The 22,219-nt window shown below is 37.9% G+C and overlaps 2 protein-coding genes across 2 annotated transcripts in view; one reads left to right on the top strand and one right to left on the bottom strand.

The window, feature by feature from the left end:
* LOC127647878 (serine/threonine-protein kinase LMTK2-like) overlaps positions 1–22,219 on the bottom strand; it is an 84,392-nt gene that overhangs the window by 58,555 nt on the left and 3,618 nt on the right. The gene's annotated exons all lie outside the window — the stretch shown is intronic.
* On the top strand, positions 7,409–8,790 carry LOC127647880 (E3 SUMO-protein ligase ZBED1-like). Its single transcript, XM_052132395.1, has 2 exons — positions 7,409–7,577; positions 7,670–8,790. Exons 1-2 carry the CDS (start codon positions 7,557–7,559, stop codon positions 8,102–8,104), a joined length of 456 nt encoding a protein of 151 aa, XP_051988355.1. The 5' UTR covers positions 7,409–7,556; the 3' UTR covers positions 8,105–8,790.

Here is a 22,219-nt window from a genome sequence, read left to right as displayed (position 1 = left end):
TATTATTAAATGCATCCCGCAATTTAGCAACAGTAGCTAGACTGCATTTTACAACAATCACCGATCGTGCTGATTCTGACGTTAAGTTTGAGTTTTAGGGAGAAATGTCAGTGCACCGCTGTGAAGGGAAGGAAGTTGTGCTAGACAGAATGCGGCTTATGTATAAATATTCTTTGGAAGGCGAAATCTAAAATAAAATCAGACTAATAATCACAGATCTAAACCAGGCTATGTCTGAATGTTTAGTTCTGTCACTCATTATGCTGGGCTCGTTTTGTGCTCGCTCGCTCGGTTAACCTCCTCATGGTCGCTATAATGTAGTTCTCGCTCTTTAGGTGGGACACGTTGTGCGTGGAAGCACATGTGGAGGCTTCACGCTATTCTCCACGGTAACACGCTCAACAAGCCACGTGATAAGATGCACAGATTTATGGTCTCAGACACGGGGGCAACTGAGATTCGTACTCCGCCACCTGGATTGAGGCGAGTCACTACGCCACCACGAGGACTTAAGAGCACATTGGGAACTGGACATTCCAAATTGGGGAGAAAGGGGGAGAGATTAATTAAACGGGACACCATGTAATTAATTTGATTTAAAACAATTACCGATTGACAGCCCTAATTAAGATATATATCCAAATGCTGAAAATAATGAACATAAAAACAATAATTTAAACTATATTGCCCAACCCTAATATTCGTAATAGCAAGAATTCACAAGAATTTCACAGAACTACATCAATCTACAATTTTTGACTAACATCAGGGCCTGAAATTCAGCACAAGACTGCGGGTTTTGCGCACAATTTTTATAATTCCCGCATGTTCCATGTTATAATATGGGGAATTCCTGCACACTTTAGCTGAGAACTGGTTAACCAATCCATACAGATGAAAAAAATGTAAAAAAAAATCTTGTATTTGTATCAAACAGTAATATAGAATCTGTGCAAATACATCAGCTCTTTCGCATCCCTCTCTCTTGCAGCTTTTAGCAGCTTGCTGAGTTTAGTGTGAGCATGCGCAGTGAGGGAGCGTGTTTTGTCGCAAATTTACCTAGCGATGTTACCTATTGATTTGACATATGAGTGCCTTGTACAGTGTCTCGGTAAGTGAGCCATGCGAGAAAACAATCGCTTCCCTTTATAATCCTCAAAGCTTTCAATGTTACATGTGCACTACGTTGGAGCGATTTACTGTGCTGCCTTTCATGTAGTGGCGCTCCCTAATAATAAAACTTCACCTTTGAAAAAATGGGCAGAAATAGCAAAAATGCTTTGTTTTAAATGCTACCAGAATTACTCGGCTGCAGGGCGAAGAGAAACCCTTAAACACCCGTTACATCTCTCATCTCTTTAGAGCTCCTTCTGACATATACAGGCATTTTCTCTGCCACCTGAATCAGTCAGTTTTAATGAACAATAATAATATAGTAATATAAATAGTTCAACATGAATAATGTACAAAACAGGAAAATATATTATCTATTTTTTATAGAAAAACTCTGTGAGCAAGTATAAAAAAAAAGAGATGCAGTGACAGTGAATGGTGACTGAAACACTATGCAAACATCGCCTTTTGTGTTCAACAGAAGAGAGAAATTCATACAGACTTGAGGGTAAGTAATGATAACAGAAATGTAATTTTGGGTGAACTGCTTGAAAAGACTGAAAAGTGGGTCATGATTTGGGTGAGATCGTTGTAAAATTTCAGATGTTTTAGTATAACAATATTTATCACTTTTTTTTGTGAACACTGTGTCCATCTTATTCATATTTTCATGTGCCATGACTTCAGCAAAAGGTAAAACTGCCATTCCTGGGGTCAAGAGATGGTCTATCTTTTGGCACTAAGCTTTATTTATGGGCAGTCTCAGTAATAATAATGTTTATGATTCTGACACAATTGCATTATCTTTTCTTCCTAAATGCACCTCTAAGACAGTTTATTCTCAGTTATGTTTAAGGAATATTCTGGCTTAAATACAAGTGAATATGAAATCAAAATAGACTTTCCTTAATAAATGTTCTTGGGGCCTCATGTATTAAACTTAAAGTATGTGTTTGCACAAACTGAAGATTTTCCATGCATACAAAAGTATGCCAGAAACTGTGCAAAGTTCACTTTATACAGCCTTTCCCAGATAGAAGAAGATTGTGCCTACTAGGGAAGGGCACGAGTACTCGAGTACTCGGAAGTGGCAGCATTGATCAATCATGAAAACGATGATCAATGGTGATCATGCATGATGTGACTTTTCACTTAATTTGAAATTCAGTGACAATTACCAGACAACTAAACACAAACATGTCAAAGAGGGAGCTTATTTTTTTAATTTGAGATCGATTACGTTGTGATTTTGAGGGATACTCATAGCAACCAAACTGATATACCACGCTGCAATGCTAACGTTACTATAATCAAAACACGTTAACCATGTTTTGAACACCTGTCTCTGTAAAACGTTTGCTAAATACACATAAAACACACATCTTTTAAATGTAAGAACTTTGATTCGTCAATGGATATTATTTAATAAAAGTGAATGTTTATTACTGACTGTAAACCTCCCTACCCTGGGTGCCGACATGTTTGCGCGACGTAACACATACCTGCATCTCAAAGAAATGGGAGTTGAAGATTTCCGCATGAGTTTCAAGTTAGAAGTCTGACATAAAGTGTCATTCTGTTGCACTTTCCCCCGTTTAAAGACTATTGCACGTGTAGAACAGCAGAATAGTGATTCTGATATTTGAATAGTAGCGCGTCGAGTGGTTAACCGAATGCCGACTATCCATGCACATCCCTACTTACAAGTCACCTGCCACAGTGGTGGGAAGATGAAAACAATTACCCACCACTACGCATGAAACACATTCGCATTTAGCAGGTGGCGGGTGCTAATTTCATACCCTGCTTGGACTGCACCCAAGTTCATTTCCTTCCCCTGTCCCCACTGGTTTCTGATCACATCATATTATTTGGGTCCGAATCACAGTACGATTACGTCATCAATGTGAGTACAAGCGGCAGCTGTTTATTACTGTAATTAGGCAACAACTCAAGAGGACATCAGCTTCGATGTGTTATTAAAATCTCATCTCTTTGGATTCACCACCAAAAGTTTACATGCACAAAACGACTATTATATTTGTCTGCCACAGATGTATTGAATACGCAATGATGTGAAGAATATTAGCGTTTGTCTGCTGCGAGCCTGCGGATGTTGCAAAAGTTGTCAAGAATGTGAGCTGCTCTCTGAAGGCAATTAATTCATTAAATCATAATAATTGCAATTGGGATCCTGCAAAGATGCAAATTATATGTCATAAACGGTTCATTTCTGCGATTTAGTACGATTGCGTTCATATTAGCAGAGTTCACATGAACCGTACCCCACCCCACCTTTTCAAGCGGACTCTGGTGCGGTTCCCAGTTGCTCACCAGAGTTCGGAAAACAGCATTAACGTTATCAAACGAACCAAATTTTGACGTCATTCGAACCCAGTGTGCACCAAAGTGCTTGTGTGAAACCACCCTAATTGGTGAGGTATTCTAAAAAACATGATATATTTTAAACTTGTCACTGTGTGTTTTTAATCCAGTGCAGTGCAACAGCCCAATTAAATATTTTAGGACAGAGCATAATAAATAAAATATATTAACTAAAAAAATCCATAATTTTTCTATGACTTCGAAGATTTTAGGATTTGAAGATCGCCCTAAATATGCATTTTGGACCATCAAAAAATGGAGTACATTCACTTGCATTGTTTAAAGTAGGAGGCCTGAAATGAAATCCTAAAAATATTAAATTCTGTTTTGATGAAGAAAGAAACTCAGACACATCTTGGATGGCCTTAGGGTGAGTGAATTTTCAGCAAATTTTCATTTTTGGGTGAACTATTCCTTTAACTCACAACTTATTTGAAGCACCTTTTGGCAGCGATTACAGCATCAAGTCTTTTTAGGTCCTGAATTGAGGGCGCACCAGCCGACTTCCATTCCCTTAAAACAATCTGCCTGCCGGTCATAACACTGGTCAGGACCCAATTTTTTATGTATTTATCTCTTATATCGATGACCGCCCCATTGCCCAAAACACAAAGTCTGGAGCAAAATGAAACCCGAGTGCTCAACACGTCACACACAAAACTCTGAACCATCAACCAAAATTCCTGGATCTCAGCACACCACCAAAAAATATGGCCCGTGTCTCCATCCTCCGATGGAGCAGGTGGGTGTGTCTTTACGACCAAGCCTATACAATCTAGAGGGGGTCCAATAGAATCTATGTAAAACCTTGAATTACATAAGGTGCACCCTTGCATTTCTAGATACAGACTTGATGTTGTTTAAAATCCTAGCCGACACTCCCTCCCTCAAAAGCAAAGATACAATTTTTCTCCCATAATCTCTTGAGAAGTTAAAGCTCTGTCCCCCAGACTCTGAATTAGCAGGGAGTAATACACTGATGAATCATGATCTTTTCCAAAAGCAGTAATCACCTCTCCCTGAGTATCTGCCGCTTTAGGGGGGTGTATGCTACTCCCAAAAATAGTACAGAGCAGGTGACACAGCTGTAAATACCTAAAGAACTGCAATCTGGGAATCCTAAAATGTTGAACCATATTTTCAAAGGATCTCAACACTCCACTCATATATAGGTCACAGAGCATATTAACCTCCTCACAATCCACTCTGACCAGCAGAAAGGGAACTTATTAATACATAAATTGGGGTTCAGCCACAAGCTTGAAGCAACATTTATATAAATGTCCGAAATAAACACTCTGGACACTTTTGTCCATACCAAGTGAAAATGCAAGATAACGGGGTGTAACTTCTCCGGTTAGTTTGATTGAAAGGCTTTCTAATGGCAAAATAGGGGCAAGAACTCCCAGTTCAATACAAAACCAGGGAGGGGCTCTCAGGTGGAAGCGACCAATAAGCCAAATGTCTGAGACCGAATACATAGAAATAATACAAAATCTAGGCCTAGTCCACCCATGTCAATCAGCCTATGTAACTTATTGAAATGTAATCTGGTATGCTTACCATTCCAAATGAAGGACTTTGCTATGCTATCAAATTGCTTGAAATAAGAGAGGGGGACATCTACAGGAAGAGATTGTAGAAGGTAGTTGAATTTTGGAATACAATTCATTTTAAAAACATTAACCTTCCAAATTATAGATAAATTAAATAAAGTCCACATGCCCACATCACTTGAAAACCTTTTTATTAACTAAACCATACAAATCTGCTGGGAATAAAATGCCCAAATACTTAATAATACTCACTGGAAGACTCCCGGCTGAAAAGCCGTTATCGGGCAGTACGCTGTCAGAGCCAAAGCTTCAGAATTAGACCAATTGACTCTGAATCCGAGAACTTATAGAAGGAATTAATAATTCTGTGGAGACAAGGCATAGATCTAGTTGGGTCAGAGATGAATAATAAAATATCATCTGCGTAAAGCAAAAGCTTATGCGCCATACCTACCGCCACCACCCCTGGAAAATCATCTTCCTTTCTTATCGCAGGTACTAATGTTTCCAGGGCAAGACAACAATAATGGGGAAAGAGGGCCCTTATCCAGAGTAAAATTATTTGAAATTAATCAATTTGTTTGTACCGCTACTACCGGGTGTGTATAAAGTAACTTCATAGTTACTTTATAGACACCTAAATCCTTTAGACTTTCTAAATCCATGCAATAAAAGTATTCCCAAACCCAGGGCTGTGTTGAAAAAATCGATTCACCAATTCTGAATCGATTTTCATTTTAATTTCAAAAGATCGATCCGTAACTCAGAGGATCGTTTTTTTTTTTTTTTTTTTTCACAAAATCACAGTTATAATAGGCCTACATTTTCCCCGTGAACTTTAACTTGAATTCACGCATGCGCTGAGGTGGAAGGACATTAAAACAACGAATATGGCGGTCAGTGACGTTAAGCAAGCGGTTGCTTTGAAAACTCCTGAAACGCTCAAAGCTCCGATCTGGCACCATTTCGGGTTCAGAACAAGAAATACAGAGAATGAGCTTGACAAAAGCAAAGCAATTTGCAAAGCCTGCCAAATGGAGGTGAAGTATTGTGGAAATACTACTAATCTCAGGAACCACATGATGCGACATCATCAAGACATCATATTATCCAAGCCTGCCACCGGACCGCAACAGATGACGCTGAAAAAACTCTACAACTGCCAACTAATTCTGCTCGCTCTGTCAAAATAACTGAGGCGATTATGGGCTTCATTTGTAAAGATATGCGCTCGTATTCTGTTGTTGAGAACGTGGGATTCAGGCGGCTAATGAAGGTAATGGAACCAAATTATGTCACTGTGTCTCGCAAACGCCTGTCTGAAGAAGTGATCCCCAACATGTACCAGACAGTAAAAGATGGTGTAATGTGTAAGCTTAAGACCGCAGAGAGGGTGGGCATTACGAGTGACACATGGACATCTGTAGCTACGGAATCTTACATGAGTGTGACAGTACACTACATAGACGAGCTCTGGAACCTCGTGTCTTACGTGCTGCAGACAACAGAAGTTGAAACGAACCATCGCTCTGTCTGTTTAGCTGAAATGTTAACCAAAGCTATGGAGGAGTGGGGCTGATGAGTAAAGACCCAGCCATAGTCACTGACAACGCGGCGAATATGGTCCGTGGCGGTTGAGATTACGGGGCTAACCCACGCCGGCTGCTTCACGCACATAATCAACCTGGCCTCGCAAGTCGGTCTCAAACTGCCGAATGTTGCACGACTTCTTGGGAGAGTAAGGCACATCGCAAAGTTCTTTCATCGCAGTACAACTGCCACCCGTATCCTCAAAGAAAAGCAGAAGCTACTGCAGCTGAATGCACACAAGCTCAAAATTGATGTGGTGACTCGTTGGAACAGTGCACTAGAAATGCTTGAGCTTTTTAGAGCAGCAACCCACGATCTCTGCCGCTCTGCTCTCACCTGATGTGCGGAGAAATGAAAAGGATCTTTGCAGCCTGAAGGAAGAGGACATAACAGATGCAGAAGATGTGGTTAGAGCTCTAAAGCCAATGAAGACAGCCACTCAAGTAATGTCAGAAGAAAAGTGCCCAACTCTCTCAGTGATAGCACCTCTGCATGCTCAGCTGCTGAAAGAGATGACCAGTCTCCCAGAAGACTCCAGAGTTGTTAAGGACATGAAGGATGAGATCAAGAAAAACTTAAGCACAAGGTAGGCCTGTGTGTGTGTGTGTGTGTGTGTGTGTGTGAGTGTCTGAGTGAGTGTGTCTGTTTGTGTGTGTGAGAGTGTGAGTGATATGAGACTATTTTACTGTGTATATATATAAGGACACTTCATTATAGAAAGACATTGTCCTCCTCAGGGGGGATAAATTGATCAAAATGTGTGAAATTTTAATTCCAGGTATGTAAACCAGAAGGACATGCTGTACATAGATAGCTTCAGCTATTGATCCACGTTTCAAAGCTCTGCCATTCCTGAATGAGGAGGAGCGAGACAAGACCTTCTCCAGACTCCAGACTGAAGCAGTGTGTGGGATGGAGGAAGATCCATGTAATGTAAGTAATCATTTTAAAAAGAAACTCAGTGGAAAAAGTCCACTCTCTCTTTCACTCACACACACACAAATTCTCTTTCTCTTTTTACACAGCAAGATGATGCTGCTGATGAAGTTGATGGAGTGGAGGAAGAGGTGGAACCCCAACCTCCGGCACCCAAGCAATTCAAGCAATCCAGTGCTTTGGAGTCTCTCCTTGGGGAAGCCTACAGACCACAACAGGAAGTAGGACCACAGAAAACTAAAGCGGCAGAGGCAGAAGACGAGATCAAAAGGTACAGGGAAAGGAGACCTGCAGGACTGCAGGACAATCCTCTCATCTGGTGGCGGGAGAATGAAAAGGAGTATCCTCTTTTGGCTTGCATGGCAAAGCGATATCTCTGTGTCCCAGGAACCAGTGTCACATCTGAGAGGGTTTTTTCAACTGCAGGTGACATCATTACTGCCAAAAGAAGTTGCCTTACACCTGGGCATGTCAATGAGCTACTGTTCCTGCAGAAGAATCTTTCTATTCCTGATCCTGAGTGATGGTAGTTCATACTCTGGGTTAAGACAAGTTTAATTTCCAGTTTTATTTTTATTTGCACTTTAATAGGCAAGGCCTTTTCCAGTTTTTATTTATTTTTGTATCTACTATTTTAGTTTTAAATGACCAGTTTACACAAATACACTTTAAAGGCAATTTAATGTCTTATACCTGGAGTACTTGAAGGTTTTACACACTACTGTGACACACTTGTGTTTTCTAAAGGTTTTTTAAGTTCAAATTTTATTTACATTCTGTGTAATGTTGTCTGTTTACTGTGAAGCCAAGCCAGTAACAAACAATCTGTTTACATTTGCACAGGCTTAGAACAAAAGTGTTCTTAAATGTTGAAATGTTAAAATAAAAAATAAAGGTGCATCTGAACTGTAGGAACTTTTTGGAAAATTCTTAATGTCATTTTAATAATACTTCAGGTTCAGCGTCTAAATAATCGGTCTACTGCTGCTGATATACCTCTGCGCCTTCTGTCGTCTACACCAGTACAAGTTTGTGAAAGCAGTTGTATCAACACTCTGGAAGGGGATTGTTCTTTACAAAGATCAGTACTCCATTAATTTGCAGTTGAATGTCTATAATAATAGTATCAATATGTTGCATAACTACAGTCCTGTAATTCAGGTAACAGCTGGAAAAAAAAATGCTTTTTTCAAAAACGCTTATCTAAATCTCGAAGATCAGATCGGATCGAATAATGATAATCGATTCAAGATATTGAGAATCGGAATCGAATCGATTCTTGAAATTTGAATCGAAACCCAGCACTACCCAAACCCGTATATTTCAGAAATCTTAAAAAGATAATCCCATTCTACCATATCAAATGCCTTTTCGGCGTCAAGTGAGATGGCAACGACCGGAGTCTGATCATTCGCCACTTACCACATGATATTGATGAAATGCCTAATGTTATCAGAAGAGCTGCGGCCCCGAATAAATCCCACCTGATCTGTATGTTTAAGAGATGTCAATTTTTGACAATATTTTGGTTTTGTTTTTGTTGTTGTGTGGATTAGTTTTATGCTACAAAATATGCCTTTTGGATCGTCAAACTGCCAGCAGCCTGATGGCACCCGTTTACTTGCATTATGAGGACCTGCAGAGCTTCATAAATCTTCATTTGTGTTCTGCTGAAGAAAGACAGCCTGGGATGGCATCAGAGTAAGTGAATTATGAGATCATTTTCATTTCAGGGTGAACTATTCCTTTAAAGACCATAAACAAAACTCGCCGCCTTTGACAACAATGAAATTGCAAGACATTAATTCATCACTGGTCACAAGGGATGCACATGGATAGTCGGCATTTGGTTAACCATTTGATGCGCCACTTTTCGAATATCAAAATCACTATTTAGTTCTTCTACCAGGTCTTCAACCTGATCCGAGCTCAACGACTTCTGACAAACCGTCAGGTTTTCCGGCCGGGTTTTGGTCAGGTTTAGGAGCTGTTCAAACATGCTTTTTGTGTGCATGTGCACGGTTTGTCTATTATAGATCAGTGATACTGACACACGCTGGACAGACGTGTTTGACTGTTGCATTGGCTGAATCTGACTTTTTGTTCTTTCAGCACCTCGCGTAGGATCACCACATTTCTAGACACAGAATCAAGTTGAAAATTCTAATTTTTATAAATGCATCTCGAAACAACGGTGTTGTTTCATTCATTGTGCTGCTTTCTGGAGAAGAGTACTTTATGTGGCTGTTTGTTAAACCATTAAACAGGATTCTAGTTTACTTTATACTGAGCAACGTTTCAGCACTTGATAAATAGTAAGACCTTTGTTTCTCTTTTGCTCTGGTGAGCATATTTAGTGCAATAATTAGACAAGTTCAATTTAATTCGATTTTAAACCGTTTAAAAATCAAAGCACCCCGATGAGGTAATTTAACTGCAGCAGTGGGACTCCACGCACATAACAATACTTGCGTTCGCTCCCTCGCGAAAATGTGAAGCTGCCCATGAGATACTGGCAGTGATGGTTTGATTATTTTTGTTTGACTTTAATTTAAGATTTTATCATTTGAATATTTATGTATTGTGCTATTTAGACTCATAGCTCACTTTGCACTTTATTTGCTGCTGTTTTGAGTAGTGCAAGTAAGTTTAAGTTTAAGGAAACTCTATTACAATAAACATCATTTATTCCTGTGTCCTGTCTCCAGACGAAACATTGATTAACCGTTCAGGAAACCTCACGGTTAACCGAATGTTACAAATGGAAACCATGTACATCCCTACTGGTCACTGTTATTCCTTTTGTCAAAACAGCTGACACAAAACACTGAGTCTTTACAGCTGCAGAGTGGAAAGAAATTGCTATAATTTTCACATATTACTATGATAAATTGTCAACAATCACAATTTCAGAAGTGGTTCCTGCATTCCGTACACACACAGAACAGTAGACCTTCATTAAATGTGGTTGTCACTTCCAAAACTTTGCAGTGTTTAGCTAATCAGGGGAAACTTAATGGTTTTCATTTATCACATACTTTTATCCACAGTCATTTCCAGTAAATGCATTACAGAGACAATCCACCTGGAGTGAACTGAGGTAAAGTGTCTTGATAAAGGGCACAATGGTAATAGTTCATGGATCAGCCCTTAAAGTGTCTGAACTTACAGCCTTTCAATTACCAGCCCAGTTCTTTAACCACTTCACCACCAAATTGTGCAGAAAGTAGGCTGGATGGTGATTTAAGAAAATATTGCCTTATTCGTGAGATGATTTAAGAATATGTTGAGGAAGACTGAAAATAAAAGATTTGATCATCTGGCTAAGCTGGCCAAACAAGAAGCCCTTGCGTTTACAATCAGGGCGTGCAATATAAATCTAACATCAATTTACAAGGCAGGGTTGAGCTAGAGTGCACTACATAGTTCTTGAAACGGAGGGTAAATCAATAACAACGTTGCACTGATAATTAAACAAGCAATGGCCAAAGTTCCAATTCATCACATGAGACCAAGTGAGACTAGAAATCAGGGTTTCAGCTCAGTAAGTATAAAAGTTACTCTGGAAAACAGGTGGGCGGTATGAACAAAATCTTATATCACAGTATGAGTAATTTTATATCATGATTACCACAGTATATCACAATGTAGTTATTCTTGAAATTCAATGTAACCATGCCCATTTATCAATAAATTACATTAAATCTTTTCAGTATAACAGAAAGGTTTGGCTTTCTTCTTTTGTTTGAATAATTTCAGGAATCAGGGCTCGACATTAACACTTCTCCGGCACAAATGGAACTTTGAACGGGCAAGTTAAAGGGAATTTTACTTGCCTGACCAGACAAGAAGCCTGATTAAAATCTCAATAACAACTGTTAGCTCAATAGTGCGGGATTGCAGGGATTGAGCACAATTTTAATCATTCCTGCAAGTTTCACTTTCAAAATGTAGGGAATTCCTATAGCGTTGCCCTCTCACCTTCACTCGTGGCGCAGCGTTCAACATCTTGAGAGTGTGAGCAGTGGGGAAGTGGATATTTACTGAAATTTAGATTTTACATAGATAAACTTTATAAATTTAAATATAAAATAAATATAAATTTTACATGGACATGCGAATGGTTTTGCACCACGTCTCTATAAGCGAGCGATGCGATACAAGTAATGATCCTGTTTATAATCAACAAAGCGGTCTTCATCGCAAGCATTAAATGTTGGAGAGATCTAATTTTGTCTAGTCACATCATGGCACTCCCTCATTACACAGCAAGAAAGGCAGAATTTGTGTAATAAAAACATCTTTAGAGTGAAGAGAAATGCTTAAAAACAGACTTTTGCACCCGTAACATCTAATGTATGTATCTGAGGTACCATGTTCTCTACCATGTGAGTCAGTCAATTTGAATAAGTATATAACAATATACATTATAATAATATTAATGCTATAACATTAATAAATTACACACAATGAAAACATATCTATCTTTAATATGCATATCCGTTTTGAATATACAACATAACTGATTTAGCGGCAAGGTTCTCTCAGGATTAAATCTTTTCAATGCATTTTGTCAGCTGTGTGAATTGACTTGTACTGACTTGAGATGATTTACCCCAAAATTTTAATTGGGTAACACTTTACAAAAAAGTTCCATTTGTTAACATTGTTAACAATAAACACCACTTTTATTTAATTTATTGTTAATTCCAACATACAGTATATTAATACATTTTCACACATTAAAATACAAAGTTGCATATGATAACATTTGTTCATGCACTATGAGCTAATAATGAACAATTGTATTTTTCTTTTAGTAACTAACATTAACTAAGATTGATAAATGCTATAAAATATTGTTTATTGTTAGTTCATGACAGCTAATGCATATTCTAATGTTAATGAACCTTACTGTAAACTGTTACAAATTCATACAGGCTTGAGGGTGAGTAAAGATTTACCATCTTTCTACACGGTGGTCTTAATCCCTATTTTTTTCTGTCTTAAGTCCTTTCGTTTGTTTTTGTCTCCAGGCAATTTACTTTTTTACTTAGAAAAGTGAATGACCAATTTACTTGTCCGAAGGACAAGCACATGACAATGCTTAATGTCAAGCCCTGAATTCTCTTTTTTATTTGAAAATTGATAAGATAAAAAAATAGGCCTGGCCAAAGTATATAAAAAACTGCACAATATGAAACACTTTAGTTCAATACAAATGACTCAAATAGTAATACAACATAAATCTGACTGGGAGAGCCACTCTGCAAGCCTTTAGAAAATAGCTGATATATGCGCAATATCAATGCACCAAGATGCGACACTGCTTGGCAACCATAAAAAACCTACAGGCTAAGTTATAACTAAATTGCTCTCATTATATTACATGAAAATGTCTACACTACAGGAGAGTCTGCAGTGCTGACTATAGCTTTCAGCTTGGTGTTGGATTTTTACAGTCATGCCCGGAATATATCATGATATATAAATGGTAGAGCAGACACACTAAAGACTGATTCATTTCTACTGTTGCATGGCATTTACCATCATAACACCCAGCACTACTGCGGAATGGATGAGGGATGTCTTGATCATTACTGTCGGTCAGTGTTGGTGCTGTAGGTTGAACTCCTGCTCTTTTGCTGAGTGGCATGTATTGGGCAACTGCAGAATCATCTCCCCATTTATTCTTCTTTTCTGACTCGGTTTATATCATGACTTGGCAAACAACACATATTATTCATACTACTTTCCAAGCTGCCAGCTCTTAATTCATTTATCTCGCATAATGAAGTGATCTTTACTCACACAGAAGTGGAGATGACCCAACTGGAAACAGTAGTGCATTATCAAATTGTCCTGTCTGTGGACAAAGTAGGCAGGTGCTTTAACACTGCATCTTTTAGTGCAGATCCAATTCATGACATCTTCGGAGAAGGTTTTAACTAGACTGTCAATCTATTAAGATTTTTAACAGAATCACTACGAGGTCCCGATAAATTAATCGCATCCTTAAATATTTGCTGAGAAGGACAGCAAAAAATTCATTATTTGCCATAAATGCTGCATTTTGTGAACACACAGTCATGTAAAATGCAGTTTGAAACTTTGTGAAATGCGTCCCAAGACCCCTGTATTTTGTTGTGCTCCCTCCAGCTGTCTTTGAACAGCTGTCGGTTTGTTACTTGTACAACTGGAGTTGCACTTACTGCCCCCTGCAGACTTTGATTTCCAAAAACATGAAAGTAGAACTTCAAGCTTGAAATGCCCTGACGAACGGTGAGGGCACATGATTAACGGTGTTAATTCTTTTAACACAAAATGTTTTATATTATTAAAATCGCACTGAATTTATATGTTAAACTGATAGACTTCGTTTTAACACACTGACAGTCAATCAACTGGCACAGACCTGTTTATGGCCAAAGTCCCTTTCAATGCAAGTCAGTCCACTCATGAGTATGGATGGGACGATCGATTGAATTTAGATATATTGCAAACCAAAATTATTATGAACCATATCGAGGCAATTTCAATTTAATTTTTCAAAATTGTAAACATTGTTTCTGTCCATGTGATTAAACATCTTAATCTCTCTATTGCTTGAGTTTACACCTACTGTGCTTTTTACCTAATTGTTTACACAGTTCTTTGAAGTACTTAAAGTGCAACAATTTAGCTCTTAAAAATGTATGCACTGGAATACCTGGAGAACAGCCTTGTTTTGTTGAAACGTGTTTGAAATATCCCGCACTCCACTTTCATTGAATAATGTGTCATGATATCTTTTCTGTTCTTAACAGTCAATTAAAAATGTAACTAATATTAATTGCGATCACAAATAGCAGAGATGCGCTAAAAAGCCGAGACTTCTCTCTCGTTAATAAATGAACCGAATGTAATCTAATCTTAAATCATGATCGAAGCCGGAGTTGACAGAGAAAGTTGATAAGCTGCATCATGGTACCAATTAAGCCTGATTGGAATGGTTTGAATTTGTCAACCTGAAACCAACCGTGAAACCCTAAGTTTGCTCAGTGACCTTCATGGTAAAGGTCTTATGGCTGCAACTTACGATTATTTCGATAATCAGCTAATCTAATGATTATAAGAATGTTATCATTGTTAAAACTATGATACTATGGAACAACTATGGTGCATTTTCATAATTATGGACCAAGCTATAAGTTTTCCATCTGTGTAAAATCTGTACTCTCGTAATGCTCTCTGATTGCAGGAAAATGTAAGCCGTTTTGTTTGCCTTCAGGAATTCCATGACATGAATATAGTTTTATCAGTAGGAGCCTGATGAAAGGAATCTGTAAAGAAGACCCAACTTATTCACACTGTCAGAACATTTCAGTATAGCCATATAAAAATTAGGTGCAATAATACATTTGCACATAACATGTAATATTATTGGTAATTGCTTGGGTGCTACCAAAGCAGGTGCTGGTTCCACATTTTCAACTGGCCCTTTGAGGGCACTAATAAACCCTGATGTGACCCAAGATTAAATTGAGTTTGACACAGATGTTTTAAGCTATTCTTCAACCAACACGCGTTAATATTGGTCCGGCGTTGTGGACACGTGCACAACAGAATCGCTGTTGAAAAAAATCTTAAGGGAAACACTGTACAGTTTTCAAATATGTATATGCAAAAATGTTATCCAACACCTACATCACCCATGTGAAAAACTTCTTAAACTTAATAGCTGGTTGTGCCACCTTTAGCAGCAACAACTGCAACAAATGCTTATGATAACTGGAGATCAGTCTTTCACAACGCTGTGGTGGAATTTGGCTCAAATCTTCTTTGCAGAACTGATTTAGTTCAGCCACATTGGAGGGTTTTTCAAGCATGAACTGTCCATTTAAGGTCCTGCCACAGCATCTCAATTGGGTTCAAGTCAGGACTTTGACTAGGTCACTTCAAAACTTTAATTTAGCTACATTTGAGCCATCCAGAGGTGAACTTACTCTTATGCTTTGGATCATTTTCTTGCTGCATAATCCAGTTGTGCTTAAGCTTCAACTCACAGACTGATGACTGGAAGTTCTCCTTTAGGATTTTCTGATAGAGAACAGAATTCATGTTTCCCTCAATTATTGCAAGTCACACTGGTCCTGAAGCAGCACAGCATTCCAACACCACCACCACGATTGACCGCATGTATGATGTTCTTTTTGTGGAATTCTGTGTTTGATTTACGCCAGATGTAACGGGACCTCTGTCCCAAACCACTCATCAGACAACAGAACATTCTCCCAAAAGGTTTGTGGATCATTAAGGTGTGTTTTGGCACAATGTTCTTCTGGGTTAGCAGTGGTTTTTGACTCATCACTCTTCCATGGATGGCATTTTTGGCCAGTGTCTTTCTGATAGTGGAGTCACGAACAGTGAACTTTACTAACGTGAGAGAGGTCTGCAGCTTTTTGTGACTTCCCTGTATGAGTCGTCGCTGTGCTCTTGGAGGAATTTTGTAAGGTCTGCTACTTCTGGTAAAGTTCACTTCTGTGCCAAGTTTTCTCCATTTGGAGATAATGACTCTCACTTTGGTTCTTTGGAGTCCCAGAGCCTTTGAAATAGCTTTGTAACCATTCCCAGACTGATATCAATCAACTTTTTCCTCATCATTTCTGGAATTTCTTTCAACCTTGGCATAGTGTGCTACTGGGTGAGACCTTTTAACCTTTTCTATTTAGGTGTTGATTTGCTTGAACAGGTCTGGCAGTAATCAGGCCTGGGTGTGTACAGTTTCATAGATTTGGGGATTTAGTAACTAAGGGGTAAACACTTTTTCCACACAGGCCCAGTTGGTATTGGATAACTTTTTTGCTTCAATAAATAACGCTATCATTTAAAAACTATATTTTCTGTTTTATGTTGTATTTAGTTTGAACTATACACAAAAACGGAAGAAATCAGGATGGAGGCAAATACTTTTTCAAATCCCTGTATTATAAATTGTGCTTTCTTTACCTCAGATCACACAAAATGTTCCCCGGCTCGTCTAGCTAATGCACATGCACGTTCTCGGGTTGATTGACAGGCAATGTCTGTATCTAAAAGGTGACTGGCACTTTTAACTGTAAGGCAGGATTCATTTCTACATCCGATGGCCGTTCCAATTACTCCCATTAATTATAATAAAAGTTGCCCATCTCTGTTAAACAGTCTCTAGTATGGTGCTTTGGAAACATGCAACGTGAAGCCTGAATTATTAATATAATGTCATATTACTATTAGGGCCCAACTGTATTAGTCATTCTGACAATAATAATTCAAACTTAATCTCAACATTGCAAACACACTTTCTTATTTCTTATTTCTAAGTTAAAATAAAGAAAAATATCTAGTTAACTGACTGTGTTTTCAGTTGCCAAAATGACTGACTTTAACAGGCTCAACCTCTTCTGCTAGACTGCTCATGTGTTACTACTGAGTATTGACAGTATGACACTGCAAAAGCCCAAATGAAAACAAACAATAATGCTTAAGTCACCACGTTTAAGGTATAATTATTGTTCGACAACACCTTCCAAACTGCAGGCAAAGGGCGTTTAAAAGGAAGGGTTGATCTTCTTGACTTTCAAGTCTGTTATTGGGAATTAAGATGAGCAAGTTAAAACACAGTCAAGTCAACTATCAATAGCACTCCTTCCATATTTAGGTCATCTGCATTGAACAGCCAAAAGACTGCATACTCACACTCTACACAGCTGACCAGAGAAAGCGCTACCAAGTAGGGCTGGGTGATATATCGAATATTAATGATATAATAAAGATAGTTTCACTGACAATGTAAAATCGACCAAAACTGTGAATGTCAATGATTTTAATGTGCTTTCATTTGGCCATTAAGTTTCATAAAGAGCACATCAGTAGACTAATTTCACAATCCTTCAGGGCAGCACATTTTGTCCAAAATAACATCAACATGGCAAGTTGATCATATGTGATTATTAATCCACAAAAGGCTTTGATTTAAAGACAAATAAACATGGTCTGTGTGTGACTGAGAACAAACCAGTGACACGCTGATCTGTTTCACGTGCATTGTGAAATCAAAGTAATGCAGGTTCAAGCATTCACACAATTCCAAACATTAGGAACTGCTACAAGATATTATATAAATCTGCAAACATGGCACAGAATAATAAATGAGGATATTAAAATATTCATGAAATGTAGAACATTGTAAACTTTCAAAGACACACCTTTTTCACAACTGTAAAGATGCACTTCTGTCTAATTTAGCAGCGTTAATCTAGCAAACTTTTTCATTTTAAATACTGAGTGTATATTTATAACATTCTACTTTGTGATATATTACCCTGGGATTAGTTATCAAAACTGAATTACCACAGATGTGAGGGGGTTTCTACTACAGCTGTTGAGAGTGACCGTAAATATGGCATCTTCTCCCATATGAATGTCTTAATCCACCGCTCTCTATTTTTCTTTTCTTCTGGAAAGTCATTAAAACGTAATAGATGATTTTTTTTCTTTTGTTCTTGAAGCAAATGGGTAAGTGGAAATAATGTTTGCTGTGGTCTCCCATTCACTCCAATTCAACACCTGCAAACGTTTACTTCCGCATTCCAAAACCCGGAGAGTGAAAAAAGGTCTATTTTGATCTAAATCACACATAACATTGCAAACTGTCAAATACCCATTGACTTTTCTGTGTCTAAATAAAAGCTCCTTGTGAAGTTGAAGTAAATACTGCAGCACTTTCTGTGTAAAAATAAAAGCCCCAGGTGGAGGTGAAGTAAACGAGATAGAAATATATTACTTTTGTATAACACAAATCTAATAATCAGAACAATAATGATAATTTAGCATATTATAATAATAATCCTGATGTGTCCCACAGTTTTTATTTAGTATTATGCAATGTTCAACTGGGGTTTCAAAAATAAGTCAGTGAAGTAGTTTGCACACCTTGTTCATTCACAAAAAATTAATTAGTAAAAACATTTGAAGGTAAATGATGCTTTTTATTAAGCTATTATGTATCACTGTATATGAAACATAAATATACAGTGCACATCAATGAAAATTATTGAAGTTCATTTTCCACTGTGTTTATTTAATTGAAAATGAATTACTTTTAAATAGATTTTTATTTAATGTCTTTAGAATATTTACTTTAATACAATGGTTGTTTGGATGAAATGATGAAGAGACTTCTTCTAAAACTTTAAATGGTAATGTAGGCCTAACATTTTTAAGTGAATATATGTAAAGAAAATTTAGTCAGATTACTTCTTTTAACTTAAAACTTGATTTTGATCATTAGTCTTTGTCACATTCCTAGGGCTGGGATAAACGATTATTTTTTAAACGATTAATCTAGCGATTTATTTTTTCGATGCATCGATTAATCTAACGATTCATTTTTTTAGTCCGATTCGATTTCGATTCCATTAATCGACTTGTGACAACACCGGTAATACCGGTTTCATCGGGGGTGGGGGTGTATAAAATGTTTTAAAAAAAAACATTTGCAGGGAGTTTGATTGACTGCCGATCTGATCAATCAATCATAATACGCCATTTTTGTCCAACAAAGTAGTCAGGAGAGAGAAGATTAACGTCGGTGGATTTGAATTTGAATAATGGATTGTAGGCTACTGTACTGACATCATTCCGCAGTTAAAACAACAGTCTTTCTGATGTAGGCTACATTCATGTTTAGCCTATTTGATGCTATAAATTAACCAAGGAAAAGATGATCGGTTCACGAGCAGCTTTAACTGAGGCAATCTGTCACGACACATTAAACAGCCACAAAATAGTAGGCCTATTTATGGTTTAATTTTCTTTGAATGACCAAATTTGAAAGTTGAGACTTTATTAAATGTTACCTGCTTGGTCCTGTCTGTCAGCACGTTGTCAGTGTCCTCTATGTATTTTTCACGCCATTCATAGCTATAAGCGCATTATTAATAGCTATAAGCGAAAACTTTAGGTGTCGACAACGTATTATAGCCTAGTCCAACATCGAGTGCAAAGTGGGGAGTTGAAAAAAACTTATGGTGCTCTGTCATCTGCAGCTGCTCCCGGGTGGCACCTCTTCAGATGCTGGTGCATTGCCGTGGTGCTAGAATGGAAGGCCATCTCCATTTTGCAAAGACAACATATCACGGAATTGTTTCCTTTTAAATTAAAGAATTCCCATACTTTAGAGGAACGAGTGCATGCCGCCTTGCACTTCTGATAGTCTGAGGAGCCACCATCTTTGTTTTGGGTCCGACGAATCGACGCGCTTATTTTGCGTCGACGTATTTTTTGCGTCGACGTCATCGATGACGGCGACGCGTTGTCCCAGCCCTACACATTCCTCATTGATAGGCTAAGGGGAGGATCTTTGTCTCCTCAGGTGTGAAATACATCCATATTCATGATAGTTCACGCCTCCTTGCATATGACCTTTCTAACACTAAAAGTGTCTTACAAAAGTTCAATTACTACATTGTTTTGTATGAATGAGTGATCAGGATGGTTTTCACATCATTTTGTAGCAAAAACTCTAGGCTAAAAGATCCAGTTCTCAAAAGTCTTGTGGAAAAATGTTTATTAATGTGTTATATGACCTTATTTCAGTAACTTAAAATTTTTGTTTTTTCAAAAACCACGCATAAACGTTATTTTCTCAAAAACACAAACCTGTACATACATGTTGCTCACATATTATTGTAGCCCAGTTTGTGCTGAATACAGTGTTATCAGACTTTAGTCAAACACAATGTGTTTTTAAGCAACTGAAAAAAGCACAAATGTCAAGGCATGTCAATACTTCTCCAGGGCCCACAACACCCTCAGACCCCAGAGGGTTAAAAATATGGGTACTCCACAGGACGCTGGATCTGCTCAAGTTTTGTGAGGTTGGTTTTTACATCTGTTTAGATATGTGCATATTTGCATATAGTATAAAAAAGAAGTTTTATTAATATTTGCCTTTTATCATTAGAAAAGTTACAGGGAACTGTTGAGGAGAGACTGTTAGAATATGTGCTTCAGAGGAAGATTTATGAGCTTTCCACTGGATGCTGGATCTGCTGAAGTTGTGTGAGGTTGGCTTATTACATCTGTTTAAATGATGTTTAAAACTAAATTATTGTTGTAACATGATGGCACGTAACAACAAAATGAACCGTGACTGGTCATTTACATGTCTTAGTCATTTCATATGCAAGCAGGTGATTCTCAGCGTCCTCAAGAAACAAAATCACAAAGGGGAAAATGTATAGGCCGATGCTGATAATTCAAAAAGTCTGAATATTGGTCGATTTATCGGCCTCTGCAATAAATCGACCACTAAAAACGACCAGTCACGGTTCTTTTAGTTGTTACGTGTCATCATGTTACCATAAAAACAGACCGGTGTGCGACACAGTATCATTTAAATGGTCCGCATATCAGAGCCATGACAGACGTGTTTGAGCTCATAATGTTAAAGTGCTCACCTGTTTCATTCTCCATCTCTCTCCTCAACAGTTTGCTGGAAATTTTAACTATCTTGTCTAATGATAAAAAGCCACATATCAATTAAGCTAATATCATATATCATCTGTAAATATGCACATATCTAGTTTAAAGAGATGTAATCAACCAACATCACAAAACTTGTGAAAAAAACAGCAGATCCATCCAGCATCCTTTGGAATGCTCATAAATCTTCACGTATTCTAACAGTCTCTCCTCAGAAGTTCCCTGTAAATTTAAACTTTATTTTCTAATGATACAATGCAAATATCAATAAAACTTAATGAGCTGTTGGAAAAAATCGTTTCAGCAATGCATTGCAATTCATACACAAACGATTCTGAATTGATTCTGAAAAGAATCCGAATTCTGAGTTCAGTTTAAATCACTGCAGAGCAGCGGTGCGTGCCAAAGACAGATGTAGAAACAAAGATGCGAGATAAGTGCATACACTAAAGTCAAATGCACAAATATGACTGTTTGCAGACCAGCTGTATAAAACACATGACCATTTATGCCCGAATGAATCTACAATCTTGAAATTCTCCCACAAACCCACGCACATAGCAACGGGAGAGTTTATTTGTGATAAGAAGCCAACAAACAACAGCAAAGACGAGCTGGCATCCATAATTGCACTGATTTGCACACAACGGGGAAAAACACAGAAGAACAAAATGAAGAGGCAGCAGTTTGGGAGATGTTGGTGATGTTTTCATGTAATTATTTTTTTCTTCCCCCTGATGCCTTTCTCTACTCTTGCGCACGCTCCATTTTATTGGCTTTTGTAATTGCCGGCACTCATTTGTCAGGACATTGCGCACACCTGATGACAAAGGTTTTATCTTCTACTATACAGAGCAAACAGATAGAACAGTGCATACGGGACGCTTGATACATTTCTGAAACAACAACTGCGCTATTTAAAGCGCTTCACTATCACCTGTGCAGGTGAGGAGAGGAGAAGCTGATATATCTCTCATCCTGGACCAGCAACTTCCAGTTGTGGTTAAAAATTAAAATGAATAGCATGGCATATATTCATTTTAAATAATAATTAAATACTATTAAATGATTTACAATGCTTAAACAAAAATAAAAACAATCATTTAATCGGTTGAAGTAATAGTATTCAGTGT

Source organism: Xyrauchen texanus, chromosome 8, assembly GCF_025860055.1.
Source record: "Xyrauchen texanus isolate HMW12.3.18 chromosome 8, RBS_HiC_50CHRs, whole genome shotgun sequence".
In the NCBI taxonomy this organism is placed as follows: Eukaryota; Metazoa; Chordata; class Actinopteri; order Cypriniformes; family Catostomidae; genus Xyrauchen; species Xyrauchen texanus.
Note: the sequence above shows the minus strand (reverse complement) of the source record. Positions and strands in the feature narration are given on the sequence as shown.